A 16870-nucleotide genomic window follows, 5' to 3' on the forward strand; every position below is an offset into this window, starting at 1 on the left:
GGTGATGAGTGAAACAAACGCATACCATAAGAAAATCTAAAATGAAATGCTTGAGGTAATTAATGTTAATCTTGAGAGGTACGAATGAATGAGAAAAGATCGAGAAGGTTCAATTAGTTTTGTTTGGGTGAGGAATATCCCTAGCTAGCTTAATTAGTGCGGTCGAACAGGGGAGAAAACCAAACAGTGCAATTGAGGATTGGTAATGAGTGGCACGTGTAGTAATCTGATTGGTAATGATGTGGCAATTGACAATTTATGTAAAAGAAATTAGAAGAAAACTAGGTGCAGTGACCTATTTGTTATTTTTTTCATACCACGGAAGAGCTTCAAAACATTTGTAAACCATATGTAGCTTATTGCAAATCGTTTTAACCACAATGAATGATTTTTTATTTTTTTTTAAAACACATATGTAGCATATATACCAGCACTTTATATAACGTCGTCTTAATTTCGTCGTTTACCCAAACATCATTTAGCAAAACACCAACAAATTTAACAACGTTTTTCAAAAAGCACGGTTAAATTTATTAGCGCATTTTATCTTGCGCCGAAAATATATTGGCACTTTAATGAAAACGGCAATAAAATTTTTACATTCCATATATTTTTTAATTTAACGGCATTAATTTACGTGATTTATGACGGTAAAATCCGAATTTTTAGTAGTTTTACAAAAACTCAAACTAATTGTTATCACAATGGAAAAGTCTATTGACATTGACTTTATTTATAGGTAAAAATCTTCTTATAGTTTAAATAATTATGATTCACAAATAGAAAAAGAATTAGACTTGATCCTAATTAATATATAGATAGAATTAGTGGTGCTATAACTATAATCCTAACACTAATCCATCCTTGATTTACTTATTCTAATACGAGGGATGAATCATATATATTTCAACATATATATAAAGAGCTAAAGACCACTAGATCATTATATTATTTCTTGTTCTGCATTAACAAAATCCCAGAGGCTCACGTCAAAAGAGAAGTCAGCCAAACAACTCAGACCATCCTGATCATCAAAAGTGTACCCCATTTTTGTTTCCGGTGCTATTTTCTCGCCCCAGTGAACTCTGTTGGGCTCCTCGTCTAACCCAATTATGGTGCATAGGGCTCTTTCATCACCTTCCTTGTGATCTAACAATCCTTCCCACCGTTTAGTCGGCCTATTCTCTGATAGCATTAATGTTGGAGATATGTTGCTAACGATGTCCTCTGGTTCAAAGCTTTTTGCAATTGTAGGTTTCCCACATAACCAAGTCAATTTTTTTGTTACGGTCCGAGGTCGAGGTACGTTTTATGGCGTTCACTTTCACAATGTCTTGTGCTTTTTCTTTCGCGTCATCTTTGATGCGAGAAATTTCCTTCTTGCGTAGGTGCGTATTCCAGTAGTTCTTCACATCATTGGTTGTTCTTCCCGGAAGCCTACCTGCAATCAGTGACCATCTACACAAAAATAGAGAATATAAATATCTATGTTATACGTATATATAAGCAAAATGTTCAAGTAATTAATGCCGGAGATATGTTGCTAATAATTAACGATGTCCTCTGGTTCAAAGTTTTTTTCAGAATCTTGCGATTATTGCGAATAATGAGATGTAGGACGGAATTTATTAATATTTTCGATGAAAACGAAAATAGAAAAGATGTTCAAAATAATACTGAAGCAGCACCATTTAATTAGAAGCTTACCTATTCGCAGACAATGGAAGTACAAAAGGAAAGATTTGATCGTCAAGCCAAGACTTTATGTTTTTTCTTTAATTACTAGGACTAGATTTGCTAGTAGCTTTATTTCTTTCCTTACTAGGATTGGATTTGTTTTATTTCTTTTCCTTTTAGAATAAGTTTTACTTTTACTACTAGAATAAGGTTTACTATTGCTATTAGGAAAGGTTTACTTTTACTACTAGGGATAGGTTTACTTTTTCCACCAGTATTTCTCTTCTATAAATAGGCTTGCTTATTATGTAAAACTCAGAATCAATGGAATTGTTATAAAATCAGAGAATTCTCTCTCAAATACTCTGCGGAGTTTTATCTTTATTTTAGTCTGCGGGCTTGTTTTATCTTTTGGGGTAGAAGACGAAGACGCTTCTCCTTGCAGAATCGAAGACGCTGTTCTTTGATTAATTACCTTAGTCTTCCGCTACGTCAATGAGACGCTACTATACCCTTGCCTTGAGGAAGATCTGCGAACCGCGATCTAACCCATGGCCCTCCTCAACCCCAATCAGCCCCCTCCGCCGGCCCCACCAACCCTCTCTCGTCACCGGCGACCATGAATCTAATGCCGCCGCCGCCTATTCGAATGCCGAGCAGTAAGCTGTAAGCTTCCCTAGGGCCAGCACTTGGGGGGCGACCGCGTGTTCCACGACGTCGACGTAGGTGAGGCTGGAAAGGGAGGCCCAGCCCCAGCTAGAGGTCACTCCCATCACCAAGTACCAGTCCGATCCACACCTCGTTGTCGGCCGCCAGATTTGGGGAGGAGGGAGAACGTGAGAGAGAGAGAGAGAGAGAGAGAGAGAGAGAGAGAGAGAGAGAGAATTTCGGAGCTGAGAAGTGAGAACGAGAGGGAGAGAGACGTTGAAGGAGAGATAAAATGTATTTTTGTGAATATACAAAGGAATGGAAATGTTGAAAGTACTCTAGCATTTTCAAGGAAAAGAAAAATATAAGAAATTTGTTATGGGTGATTATTTGTGATTTTCTTGAAATTATTTTTAAAATATAGAAAATAGAATCCTTATAAAAAAAAAAAAAAAAGCTGCATGTGAATGCTCTAATATACTCCCTTACATGTGGCAATTTTTTACCAAATATGTGTTCAATATCAGGAGGGGAAAGACTCTTATCGTTCAAAAATTTGCTCTGATTTAGTATAAAAGTTCATGAAGCTTTTTACTCTCCAAAATGCATTAAAAAAAGAGGATATCAATGACTTATAAAGCATATGAGTCATGCATATCTTGACTTTAACAAGTGAGATGATGGAGAGAAGGAAAATAAATGCCTAAGCTTACTAAATTTGGTCGAAAGTGATGGAACGTTAGTTACCATATAAAGAGTTTTTTTACAACAACTCTATCTGGAATACCATTACGATCTCTTTTTATAATTTTTTGAGAAATGATTGAAATTTTGCATGGTTATGGAAATTTTTAATTGAACAATTTTGAAAACTGACGACTCTTTTTAATTAGTGAAAAATAAAATTAGAAACTGAATGGTGGATTTTAAAATGGAGGAAAACTGAGGATATTTGGCATGAACTGATGCATGAGAATTGAGATCAAGTTATACTTGCCTGTTACCCAACAGCTTATGGAGCTTAATCATGAGATCCACTTCATCTTCTCCGAAGCCTCCTCTCTTGATATTTGGATTTAGGTAGTTCAGCCACCTCAGTCTACAGCTTTTCCTGCATCTATTTAAGCCTGCAAATATCAATTAAGAAACCGATAAAACCCTCTAAAGCTCCAATAATTATTGCATTATTGAAAACATGCACAACTTACTTTTAATTATTTCTTGGATTAATGCAACAAAAAAAAAAAAAAAGATTGTTAAAACTTAATTTCAGTATTCTCTCTCTCTCTCTTCTCCCTTCTTCGATATGCAGTACTACTACTACCTGCTCTGGAAGGAACTTGGTACCATTTTCCTTCTCCATGCTTCTGAATGCACAGCCTCAGAAGAATATCTTCCTCTTCCGTCCAGGCACCCTTTCTAACACGGAAAGTGTTCTCCATGGAGGGGCCTACCGCCTACCGATACAAAAAATGGCGTTGGCGTACGTACGTATTACTGCACCTTCAGTACTGCTATTTCTTCCTCTGGGACTGGGAGAGTCGCGTGACCTAAGCGTACACTACTACTTTTGTTAGTTTGTAATTACTATATACGCACGAATTCTTATATTTATAGACATAGTTTCCTCCCCAAGTCCTAGAAGCTTACGTGCATGTTCAATATCCACAAAATTAACATGTGCTTTTAAAGAATCATGAACGGTTGGATTTCTTTCTGCAATTTCATGATCTACGGCTGGGCATTTAGCAAACTTTGAGGGCTGGATCTGCAACGGGTGTAATTGATCAAAGGTGGAGATGAATGTACAAGCGGCGGCGGCAGTCCTTTGTGAATAAAAATCTTTTATCTCTAACTAATCAGCCATTGGTTCTCAACTTAGCACCAAGTCTATTCCTAACTAAATTGCCTTTCGTTGGTTCCTCTGTTGATTGAACTGGGTTGGGCTTTTACACATGCTGGAAACCGTGGACTGGGCTGAGCACAATAATATGTAATAATGCAAGCTAAAAAGGAATGCTGGACTTGTGGGAAAGAAACGAAAAATAAACTTGAACTATAACATTTTTATTAACTAAAAACTAGTCCTTTTTTTTTTTTTAAACATGTGGGCTGGTTCTACTTGGATTGGGCTGCCATATGGACCGGGTTTGTGGACAAAATAGCAAATGGGCTGGACTGAGTTAAAAAAAAGTGCTCATCAATCATTATGAGTACTATTTTTTGCAGGTGTTTTCGTGTTCTTAACAAAATCCAAAAATTATGAAATTTAGAGGGTAGCTAGAAGACTTCAAGAAGAGCGTTCCAGTTTTTGAATCGATCAAAACAGAGTTCGTTTGACCTTGTTTCCGTCGTTCCAAAGTTTAAGGTTTTTTTGAATTTTTATTAAACTAAAACTATAAACGCTTCTTAAAAAATAAATATTTATTTTCATAAATATTTATATTTATTCTTTTACCTTATTATTAGGTCTTAAATCATATTATGAAACAGTACTCGAGCAAAATCCCGGCCCCTAAAGAAGAAAAGACCGGCACTATTGCGCACCACGACCACCGTGGCTGAAATAGCAAGCATTTAACCAGAGCTTGAAAGGGGAGGTGTTTATCAACAAGTACTACAAGCAAGACTAACCAAACAAACGAAGCCCATTAAGTATCCAATTACTGTCTTTCTCTATTAATCTCACTTGTTAATTGCAGTGCTTTTCAATTGCAGATTGAGCGTTCTTCCTTATCTCTATTAATCATTGATTTGATATTCTTTCTATTCAGAATGGCAGGATGCATTTTTATGTTTTGCCAATTTGCCAGAATTCGTGATTGACATTATCAATCATTTGGTATTTCATGTTATACAGTTATGGAAAGCAGGCTTACAACTTACCCATTTTTTTAAAAAAAATAAAGGGAAAAGTAAACATAACCCCCTCAAACTATCACCTCATTGTCAATGTCCCCCAAACTACTAATTGTGTCAATGTCTTCCCCTAAACTACAAAAAACTGTCAATGTCCCCCTAATGACAAAAATACCCTTCATAAAATTATTAAAATAAAATAAAAACTAAAAAAATATTTTAAAAAATATAAAATAACAAAAAATTATACAAAAAAAAAAAATTAAAATTAAAAACTTGTTTTTTTTTTTCGTTTTTTTTTGTTAAAACAAATTATTTTTGTAAGTTGCAGTTATTTTTTCGTTTTTTTTTTAAAAAAAATCATTCTTTTTCGTTTTTTTAATTTAATAAAAAACTGGTTTTTCCTTTTTCTTTTTCGTTTGTTTTTTTTAAAAAAAAAAAAAAAAAATTGTTTTTATATTTTTCAGTTATTTTTTCGTTTTTTTTTTTCTTAAAAAAAAAAAACTTTCTTTTTCGTTTTTTATTTAATTTTTTTAATTTTTTTTTTAAAAAAATAATTTTTTAGTTTTAGTTTTTTTTTTCGAATTTATAAGGACATTTTTGGCTTATTAAAAAAATTTAGGGTTATTTTTGTCTTTTTGCTGGTATTAAATGGGACATTGACATTTTTTGGTAGTTTGAGGGGGGCAATTGACACAATTGGTAGTTTGAGGGGTACATTGACAATTGAGTGGTAGTTTGAGGGAGATATGTGTACTTTTCCCAAAAATAAAAATAAAAAATTTCAACAATAAAAGAAAACCGGTTTAAAATAACCCAAAAACTGAATGGTTGGTAAAAACTGCAACTGGTAGGCCGGTTATGGTTGCGGTTGTTAAAATTGAAATAAACGGAGACCCCGGTTGCGATAGCAATTATGAGCAAATAACTGCTATCGCAATTGATTATAGACTCTTGTAAAAAGTACCAAAAAAAAAAAAAACTTTTCAAAAGTAAAGCTAAGAGCATCTCAATAGACTGTTCAAAATTTTACTAAATTTTAGAAAGAAAAAAAATATTATTATATTTTAACTATTATTTTTTAAAAAATTTATAACAAATTATCTAAAAATTTCTTCATTTTATTTGAATATTATTTTTTAATAGTTTTAAAAGCAACTACTTTAACCACTTCTCATCATTGATTAAAGCTTTACAAGAAGACTGCTGCCATGGCCCCCCCAATTTCATGAAAAATAAAAATAAAAAAAATTCTTGTCATGGATACAGCAAATTCATCCATTCCTGAGTCTTTTATTATCTTTCTAGTGAGCTATTACTAAAAACGGATTGATAAAGATCCTCTCGCTTTCTAGGACCTCTGGGTTATAGCATTCGATGGACCCATAAGTGAGTGTTTATTAAACCCCTTTCTAATTGGTTTGCTTGGGTCATTGAGTGCTTTGAATTCTGCCTTTTTGCCCTTGAAATTGCTCTTCGTTTTCTTCTTCTTCTTATCTAGATCTTTGGGGGGTGTTGGCTCTGGCTTCGGGAATAGGAAGATTGATAAAAGTTGAAGCGGCAAAATGTAACTTACGTTATTCCTCCTGTTGAATTGTTGATAGGTTTGCAAAATATCAATATTTTTTTGTTGGGTTTCTGGAGAAGGTAGCAGAGGTGAACGTCTTCACCTAACCGACTGAGAAGAAGGAGAGAGAGAGAGAGAGAGAGAGAGAGAGAGAGAGAAAGAGAGAAACGGGCGGGAAGCAAAAAGAAAATAATATTTTAATGAATAGCGTGAGAAAAATGGATTTGGATCCCTCAAATTTTTTAAACATGTGAGATTCTCAAATTGTTAAATTTTAGCCATGCTTTATATTTAACGGTTCACAATGTATAGTATCAACTGTCAATATAAAATAAATGCTATCAACAAAAAGTGGTATCAATAAATGCTTTTGCATTTATTTTATATGACAATTGACATATTGTGAGCCGTTAGAAGTAAAGTATGGCTAACAATTTGAGAATCTCAAATGTTTAAAAAATTTTGAGGGGATCTTATACGAGAAAAATGAGATTAAATTTGGTGAGAGTTTCTAGTAATAATTAGTTTAGAGAAATTTTGAAGAGCCAAATGTATAAGTGTATTTAGAACTTTTACCAAAATTCAGTAAAATTTTTAAACCGAAGAATACAATGAAGATGCTCTATCAGACGAGAAGCATGTCAAAGTAAAAAATAAAAGGGTTAAGTACTTTTCTAGTCCATAAATTTTGAAAACTTTGTTTTTTAGTCCTTCAGTTTCAATTTTTTAAAACTGAGGTATCATCTGTGATACAAATTGAGATTCAAGGACTAAAAAATAAAGTTTTAAAAACTCAAGAACTAAAAATGTATTTAACCCAAAATAAAACGTCAGAAAATTCATTCGTGGATGAGAGAGAAGATTTTGTTTTTGAGAGAAGTAAATCTTCCATCAATTTACACGTCTCTAGATCTTACAGAATTACATTTTCCCTTCTTCTTTCCCATTGTCAGATCTTTGCTGCTACATCAAATAGTTCCCACAGTTTGCTTTCATAAAAACAAAAAAAAAAAAAAAAAATAGTTCACACAGTATGCACATGAAAGCCATAATTATCACGCCTTTCCAGGACCACGACTTTCCAGGACCACGCCTTTCGGAGCTTCCAGAAACACTATGGTCAACTGAATTACAACAAATGTGAAAATATGGCCAGATACGAGGCTGAGAGATTGGCTGTTTGGGTTGCTGCGAAAACCGACGACAGGAAAGTCATTTTTGCCTACCGAATCTGTACCGCTACCGGCTCTAGAATGTCGATGGCGGCTCCGTGTACGCACGGTGACGGCCGGCAGCCAGCCAGTCAGCCAGCCGATATTAACAATATTTAGCTAGTATGTGACTTTTAGAGCATCTATGGGAGATAGTGAGATACATTCATTATTTAAAAATACAATACTAAGCGTCTCGATCAGATGGTAAAGGAGGCAGTATTATTATTAAGAAAGGTTGATTTGGTCTTCTCTCTTGAAATAGTTGATCAATGATTGTGAATTGGCTTTAATTTCTCAAGAAAAATTCTAAAAGTATTATGGATTTAGAAAAACTATAAGGAAGACAATAGTTTTCAATAATTAAGGATAAAGTTTGATTAATTAAGGGGATAAATATATTTTAGCCCCCAAACTACTACCATTTTTTCGGTTGGTCTTCCAAACTACCAATGCTTAAATTCTGGCCTCTCAAATTACCACTTTTTAATTTTTTGGCCCCATCCGTTCATTTGTGTCGTCAATTCTAAACAGAAATCCGAAAATATCTCTCATACACTTTGAAATTCCCACGGTTAAGAGAGGGGTATTCAGAAAGTGGTAGTTTGGGGAGCTATAATATATTTAACCCTTTAAATAATTATGATTCACAAATAGAAAAAGACTAAGACTTAATACTAATATATAGATAGAATTAGTGGTGCTATAACTATAATCCTAACATTAATCCATCCTTGATTTACTTATTCTAATACGAGGGATGAATCATATTTCAACATATAAGAGCTAAAGATCACTAGATCATTATACTATTTCTTGATCTGCGTTAACAAAATCCCAGAGGCTCATGTCAAAAGAGAAGTCAGCCAAACAACTCAGACCATCCTGATCATCAAAAGTGTCCCCCATTTTTGTTTCTGGTGCTATTTTCTCGCCCCAGTGAACTCTGTTGGGCTCCTCGTCTAACCCAATTATGGTGCATAGGGCTCTTTCATCACCTTCCTTGTGATCTAACAATCCTTCCCACCGTTTAGTCGGCCTATTCTCTGATAGCATTAATGTTGGAGATATGTTGCTAACGATGTCCTCTGGTTCAAAGCTTTTTGCAATTGTAGGTTTCCCACATAACCAAGTCAATTTTTTTGTTACGGTCCGAGGTCGAGGTTTTATGACGTTCACTTTCACAATGTCTTGTGCTTTTTCTTTCGCGTCATCTTTGATGCGAGAAATTTCCTTCTTGCGCAGGTGCGTATTCCAGTAGTTCTTCACATCATTGGTTGTTCTCCCCGGAAGCCTACCAGCAATCAGTGACCATCTACACAAAAATAGAGAATATAAATATCTATGTTATACGTATATATAAGCAAAATGTTCAAGTAATTAATGTTGGAGATATGTTGCTAATTAACGATGTCCTCTGGTTCAAAGCTTTTTTCAGAATCTTGCGATTATTGCGAATAATGAGACGCTACTATACCCTTGCCTTGAGGAAGATCTGCGAACCGCGATCTAACCCATGGCCCTCCTCAACCCCAATCAGCCCCCTCCGCCGGCCCCACCAACCCTCTCTCGTCGCCGGCGATCATGAATCTGATGCCGCCGCCGCCGATTCGGATGCCGAGCAGTAAGCTCCCCAAGGGCCGGCACTTGGGGGGCGACTGCGTGTTCTACGAAGTCGACGTGAGGCTGGAAGGGGAGGCCCAGCCCCAGCTAGAGGTCACTCCCATCACCAAGTACCAGTCCGATCCACACCTCGTTGTCGGCCGCCAGATTTGGGGAGGAGGGAGAACATGAGAGAGAGAGAGAGAGAGAGAGAGAGAGAGAGAGAAGTGAGAACAAGAGGGGGAGAGACGTTCAAGGAGAGAGAAAATGTATTTTTGTGAATAAACAAAGGAATGGAAACGTTGGAAGTACTCTAGCATTTTCAAGAAATAGAAAAATATAGAGGAAATCTGCTGCTGCGACTTTTTGTGATTTTGTTAAAATTTAAGAAACAAGACCCTCTATAAAAGCTGCCTTGTAAATAAGCTACGTGTGAATGCTCTAACGTTCTCTATCACGTGCGATAATTTTGGACCAAATACGTGTTTAATATCAAAAGGAAAAGGTCCTCATCGTTCAAAAAATTTGCTTTAATATAATATAAAAGTCCATGAGACTTTTCACTCTCAAAAAATACATTAAAAAATGAAAAGTATTTATGTCTTATAAAGTATTTAAGTCATATATCTCTTTCGTAGTAACATTTAAGACATAAATACTTAGATACTTTATAAGACTTATACCTAGCTTACTAAATTTGGTCGAAAGTGATGGAACGTTAGTTACCATATAAAGAGTTTTTTTACAACAACTCCATCTGGAATACCATTACGATCTCTTTTTATAATTTTTTGAGAAATGATTGAAATTTTGCATGGTTATGGAAATTTTTAATTGAACAATTTTGAAAACTGACGACTCTTTTTAATTAGTGAAAAATAAAATTAGAAACTGAATGGTGGATTTTAAAATGGAGGAAAACTGAGGATATTTGGCATGAACTGATGCATGAGAATTGAGATCAAGTTATACTTGCCTGTTACCCAACAGCTTATGGAGCTTAATCATGAGATCCACTTCATCTTCTCCGAAGCCTCCTCTCTTGATATTTGGATTTAGGTAGTTCAGCCACCTCAGTCTACAGCTTTTCCTGCATCTATTTAAGCCTGCAAATCGCAATTAAGAAACCGATAAAACCTTCTAAAGCTCCAATAAATATTGCATTATTGAAAACATGCACAACTTACTTTTAATTATTTCTTGGATTAATGCAACCAAAAAAAAAAAGATTGTTAAAACTTAATTTCAGTATTCTCTCTCTCTCTCTTCTCCCTTCTTCGATATGCAGTACTACTACTACCTGCTCTGGAAGGAACTTGGTACCATTTTCCTTCTCCATGCTTCTGAATGCACAGCCTCAGAAGAATATCTTCCTCTTCCGTCCAGGCACCCTTTCTAACACGGAAAGTGTTCTCCATGGAGTGGCCTACCGCCTACCGATACAAAAAATGGCGTTGGCGTACGTACGTATTACTGCACCTTCAGTACTGCTATTTCTTCCTCTGGGACTGGGAGAGTCGCGTGACCTAAGCGTACACTACTACTTTTGTTAGTTTGTAATTACTATATACGCACGAATTCATATATTTATAGACATAGTTTCCTCCCCAAGTCCTCGAAGCTTACGTGCATGTTCAATATCCACAAAATTAACATGTGCTTCAGACCATGCCACCAGATACAAGTTTGTCATCACTTTTTTTTTTTTTTTTTTTTTTCCTTGGATAACTACGAGGGAAAGGGAAGGGGATTGTTATCCCTTCGAAGAAACCCTGTTTAAAATTGCATTAGAATTTTTTATTTTTTTAAAAAAAATTTACTTTTAAGTAAGAGTTTTAGTCATAATCACTGATTTTTCATCATTTTTGAAATAAGATATTTAGACTTTAAAAAGTATCAATTTTAAGATATCAATCTTTTTTCAATTTTTTTTTCAATTTCAACTATCCGTTAGAATTTTTTGTCAAATTCTATTAAAAATTTTTAAATTTTTTTTTAAAATATTTTTTAAAAAAATTTACTTATTCAACTTGTTTGATTAAAACTAAAAGGTCAAGTTGAAATTAAAGAATAATTTTTTTTTCTAAAAAAATCTTTTTTGACTTTAAAAGTTCTGTTTTCTAAAACAATATTTAATACTACGTACCTAATTCCGAGACGTCTACACAGTTCCAATTAAGTTTGATGTCCACTTCAATATTATAAATTCACATCGTACAGCTTAATTACGTCCGTCCGTTGATATTTAATTGGGAAAAAATACCCCCATTTCCGCAACAGTTCCAAGTTGATGTTCACTTCAATGATCTTTTCTTCGATAAGAAGCATTGAGTTTAATTATTACTTTAATATTCTCTTTAATAAGGTATAATATTTAACTTATTGAAATGATGGATGAATTGATGAAAATAATGTTCAAATTCAGGATAAAAGGTTAAGTTAATTAACACATAGAACCTCACTCTTATACCAAATATTATAAATATTGAATACAAAATGTTACAAATATTGGGTAGAACTTGCTCTTGAAATCTGATTTGCAAAGGGATGGTGTCTAAAAACTTATATACATATGGTTAAGATTATACTTAAAACATGTGAAACACTTAAGATTGTAACGATAAGGTATTTTAATCTCAATGATGATAAGGTTGAGAGGTACACAAATCAGTATTTTATTCTACAATAATCAACTAGAAATTGCTAGTTATTGTACGTAGCAAATACTCCATTGAGAAATGCTACACTTTTTAAACATTCTTACAAATTCTCTTCAAATAATGTGTCACAATTAAGAGTGCATATCGGGAGAATCAAAGATGGTAAGGAGTCTTTTGTTTAATGTTCTGATTTTGTCGGTGAAGCCAATTATTTTACCTATTGCTTTTCGACTTGGTCTATTTTGACTATGACCATCATAGGTTATAGTTGGTAATCTGTTAGAAAGAGAGGCTTTGTAGTTATTTTGTCCCGTTTGAAATGCTCTTTTCCCTTTCTTTTTTTTTGGAATTTTTTTTTTAATGATTGAAAAATAAGATTGATGTGATATAAAGTTGAAATAATTTATATGAAAAAGTGAAGAAAAAAAATTGTATTATAGTGGATTTTTTATTTAAAAAGTAATAAAAAAGTGTTTAATGTGATATAAAAAGTAAAAAAAAAAAAAAACGTTTTGAAATTGATGGGGAGAGATGGGGAAAATGAAATTTCAAACGGAAGGGTTTTTTTCAAACCAAATTGGTCTGACCGATGAGGAAAACTGACTTTCATGAGGCGTAAGGTTCTAGTTACAGTGATGGCGGCGGCGACAGCGATGGGCAGCAAATCGTTGAACTAAAAAGACAAAAACCATCACGCCTGGGAATAGGATCCTCTCCAGATGAGCCGGTAGATGGTCACGATCTGTTTTAAAAAAATAAAAGGTGTAAAAATTGCCACGTCAAAAGCAAAAAAAAAAATTCCTTTCTTTTTCTTTTTCGGTTCCCCAAGGTGCACCCATCACGGCCGGGCTTCTTCTCCTTTGCCATCAGCAATGGGTCTCTGAAAGCATGCCCAGCCACTGGAAAGCTTTCCATAAATGTCTCTTCCACACCGCCACCTGAAGTTTCCCCTATGCATCCGGAACTTCCTCAACAGCAACTTCATCTTCGCTCCATCTCAAGTCAAGAAAGCAGGGGACTCACATTTTCTCAGCTGGGTTTTTCACCTTCAAGCCTCTAAAGCAGCCAAACCTATGTAACCAAAAACCAAGCATTCAAAATTCCAAGTAAGCTGTCTCACTTCCTACAATTGCTGGTTTCGCATTTCCACCTCCAATTCAAGACCCAGCAGTCCCAGATCTTCACTGGCACTCTCAACTCTTGCCGCTAACATTTTCGAGAATTCACCGAAAATTCAACAATAGCTAGGTTTCCGAGAATACAGCAGAGGACAAACAAAATTCAAATTACAAACACACTGAGTCTAATCCAGATAAACACAAATCTGAGAAGAATTCGAGTTTCAAAAATTGTGTTTTCACCACTTTTTTCTCCGATTATTTCGTGATAATTTACAGATCTAAACCGTTCGGCTTCGTGTTCTTCAGCACTCGTTTTCAAAGAAGAAAGAAAAAAAAAAAAAAACGGCCAGAGGGAAGAGAGTTCTTTGGATCCGGCCGGGGAGAGAGAGAGAGACGGCCGGCAGTAGAGAGAGACGGCGCCGGTGGGAGAGAGGAGCGGTCGGAGGGAAGAGAGAGGAGGAGAGACCTTGCGAAAAAGAACAAAGGATTTTTTTTTCTTTTTTTCTTTTGACGTGGCAACTTTTACACCTTTAATTTTTTTTAAATAAATCTTGACCATGTACCGGATCCTCTCCAGTTCCAGTTCTAATGAACTGGAGAGGATCCGGATCCCTCAAGGCTGAAACCATAAAATCAACGGCTGGGTTTTGCTTTCTGGTTTTTCAGAGAATTGTCGCTTGTGGGAGTAATATTTTTTATGACTTTTTTTTTTTTTTTTAGTAATAAACCATGATATAAGTAGGGTGTCAGCTAGTCTTCCTAGGCTGTTATTGTAGCCGGTGTGCGAAGTTTGAAAATTAAAATAGTAGAGAAAGAAATAAGATGGAAGAAGTATGGAAGAAAGTGAAACCAAAATAAATTGTCCTGAATCCTGATCCTTTAGCTGACAGACAAGGACTCAAGGAGGCGATTGTTAAAAAGTACTTCTCAAAAGTCAAAAGTAAGAATAATAAAAATAAATAAATTTCTCAAAAAGTTAAAGCTAAGAGCATTCTCGTTAGTCGTTAGAACATTTTTAGTAGCCTCATCAAAATAATTTTTTAGCTATTTTGGTGAGCCAATTAGATAAAAATCTTGAAAATTCACTCCCAGCAGCTTCACCATTTTAACCAAAAAAATTTGGTGAATGAAATTACTAACCAAATTAGATGAGGCATTTTCACTCAACAACCCACTCACCAAATTTTTGTTTCACATTTCTCTCTCACATGATTAACACACTTTTTTCCTTTTTTCTCTTATTTTCTTCTCCCATCTCCCATCTCTCACACGAGAATGTCCTTATTTCATAGATATGAATGATTTTTTGTAAAAAGATTATATAGAGAAAAATAAATAAATATGAAAAAATTATTATTTAAATGGAATAGTGAATATTAACTAGTTAAAATGGTGAGGCTGCTAGGAGAATTTTAATAAAGTGGCTCACCATAATAGAAAAAAGTGATTTTTAATTATTTTGGTGAGTAAAATTTGGTGAGGCTACTAGGAATGCTCTTAGGATGTTCAAAATTTTATTAAATTTTAGTGAAAAAATTAATTTTTTTTTTTATTTTAACCATTACTTTTAAAAAAAATTTAGGGGTAATTACCTTTTCCTCATCAACTACCAGCCATTATCAACATGCCCCCATGAACTGACACATCGACCAAAAGAGAGCATCCAATTACCAACTTTACAGACTTTGCCCCCCTCCGTCAGAGAATCCCGTTAACTTGGACGGAATATATCATTTTTGGGCATTAATTTTGGTTTAAAGACCAAAATGCCCTCCAACAGTAATTAATAAAAAAAAATATATTAAAATTAATATGTTTAAAAAAGTTGAGGGCATTTATGTCATTTTTGAATTTGAGTTAGGGTATTTAATTAAACTAACGGAAGTGGGCAAAGTATGTAAAGTTGGTAGTTGGATACTCTCTTTTGGTCGAGGTGTCAGTTCATGGGGCATGTTGACAATGGCTAGTAGTTGATGGAAAAAAAAAAAAAAAAAAAGTAATTACTCCAAAAATTTATAACAAACTCTTTAAAAATTTCTCTATTTTAACTGGATATTATTTTTCAACAATTTTAAAAGCAACTACTTTAACTACCTCGCATTGTTTAAAGTCTTACAAGACTGCTGCCATGGCCACCCAATTTCATGGAAAAAAAAAAAAGTTGTTGTCATGGATACAACAAATTCATCAATTCGTGGGTCTTTTATTATCTTTCCAGTAAGCTATTACCAGAAACGGATTGATAAGGATCATCTCGCTCTCCAGGACCTCTGGGTTATAGCCTTCGATGGACACATAAGTGAGTGTTTATTAAACCCCTTTCTAATTGGTTTGTTTGGGTCATTGGATGCTTTGGATTCTGCCTTCTTTCCCTTGAAATTGCTCTTCGTTTTCTTCTTCTTGTCTGGGTCTTTGGGGGGTGTTGGCTCTGGCTTAGGGAATAGGAAGATTGATGAAAAGGTTGAAGTTTGCAAAATGTAATTTACGTTATTCCTTTTGTTGAATTGATAGGATTGCAAAATATCAATATTTTTTTGTTGGGTTTCTAGAGAAGGTAGCAGAGGTGAACGCCTTCACCCCACCGACGGAGAAGGAGAGACAGAGGGAGAAAAGAAAACGGGCGGGAAGTGAAAGAAAACAATATTTTAATGAATAGTCTGAGAAAAATGGATTTGAATCCCTCAAATTTTTTAAACATTTGAAATTTTTAAATTGTTAAATCTTAGCCATGCTTTATATCTAACGGTTTACAACGTGCAAATTGTCCACATAAAATAAATGCTATCAACAAAAAGTAGTATGAATAAATGTTTTTGCAATTCATGTGACAGTTAGCACATTGTGAACCGTTAGATGTAAAGTATGGCTAACAATTTGAGAATCTCAAATATTTAAAAAATTTGAGAGGATTAAATCTGAGAAAAATTGGATTATATTTGGTGAGAGTTTTTAATAATAATTAGTTTAGTGAAATTTTGAAGGCAGGATGTATGAGTGTTTTTAAAACTTTCACAAAAATTCGTTAAAATTTTTTAATTGAAGAGTCCAATGAAAATGCTCTATCAGACGAGAGACATGTCAAGGTAAAAAAAAATAAAACGTCAAAAAATTCATTCATGGAAGAGAGAGAAGATTTTGTTTTTGAGAGAAGTAAATCTTCCTTTAATTTACACGTCTCTATGACTTACATAATGGCCTTGTTTAGTAAGGGATGGGGAATTGATAGTGGAAATTGGAAGTGATAGATGTGACATAAAGTAAAGAGGAATGTTAGAGTATCTCCTTGTGTTCTCCTGTAATGGCATAGATGAAATTTTTTAATTACATCTATACTATTGCAGGAGAACACCAGGAGATGTTCTAACATTTCTCTAAAGTAAAAAGAATTTGTATAGAAAAGTAAAAAAAGTTTTGTTTTGTAGTGAATTTTTTAATTTAAATAATAAAAAAAATTATTGATGTGATATAAAGTTAAAATGTTTTGAAATTAATTGTTTTTTAAATAAGTAAAGAGAGGAATATAAA

At 34.3% G+C, this 16870-nt stretch overlaps 2 protein-coding genes across 2 annotated transcripts; both read right to left on the reverse strand.

Annotated features, from left to right (window-relative positions):
- Window positions 1–1098: 1098 nt before the first annotated feature.
- Window positions 1099–3863, reverse strand: LOC133861159 (transcription factor MYB114-like). Its single transcript, XM_062296880.1, has 3 exons — window positions 3650–3863; window positions 3323–3452; window positions 1099–1458 (listed from the first exon to the last, which is right to left on the reverse strand). Exons 1-3 carry the CDS (start codon window positions 3765–3767, stop codon window positions 1233–1235), a joined length of 474 nt encoding a protein of 157 aa, XP_062152864.1. The 5' UTR covers window positions 3768–3863; the 3' UTR covers window positions 1099–1232.
- A 4791-nt stretch (window positions 3864–8654) lies between these two features.
- On the reverse strand, window positions 8655–10982 carry LOC133860897 (transcription factor MYB114-like). The gene is made up of 3 exons (XM_062296554.1): window positions 10865–10982; window positions 10541–10670; window positions 8655–9277 (listed from the first exon to the last, which is right to left on the reverse strand). Exons 1-3 carry the CDS (start codon window positions 10980–10982, stop codon window positions 8767–8769), a joined length of 759 nt encoding a protein of 252 aa, XP_062152538.1. The 3' UTR covers window positions 8655–8766.
- Window positions 10983–16870: the final 5888 nt, after the last annotated feature.

Source organism: Alnus glutinosa, chromosome 2 (assembly GCF_958979055.1).
Source record: "Alnus glutinosa chromosome 2, dhAlnGlut1.1, whole genome shotgun sequence".
Lineage (NCBI taxonomy): Eukaryota > Viridiplantae > Streptophyta > Magnoliopsida > Fagales > Betulaceae > Alnus > Alnus glutinosa.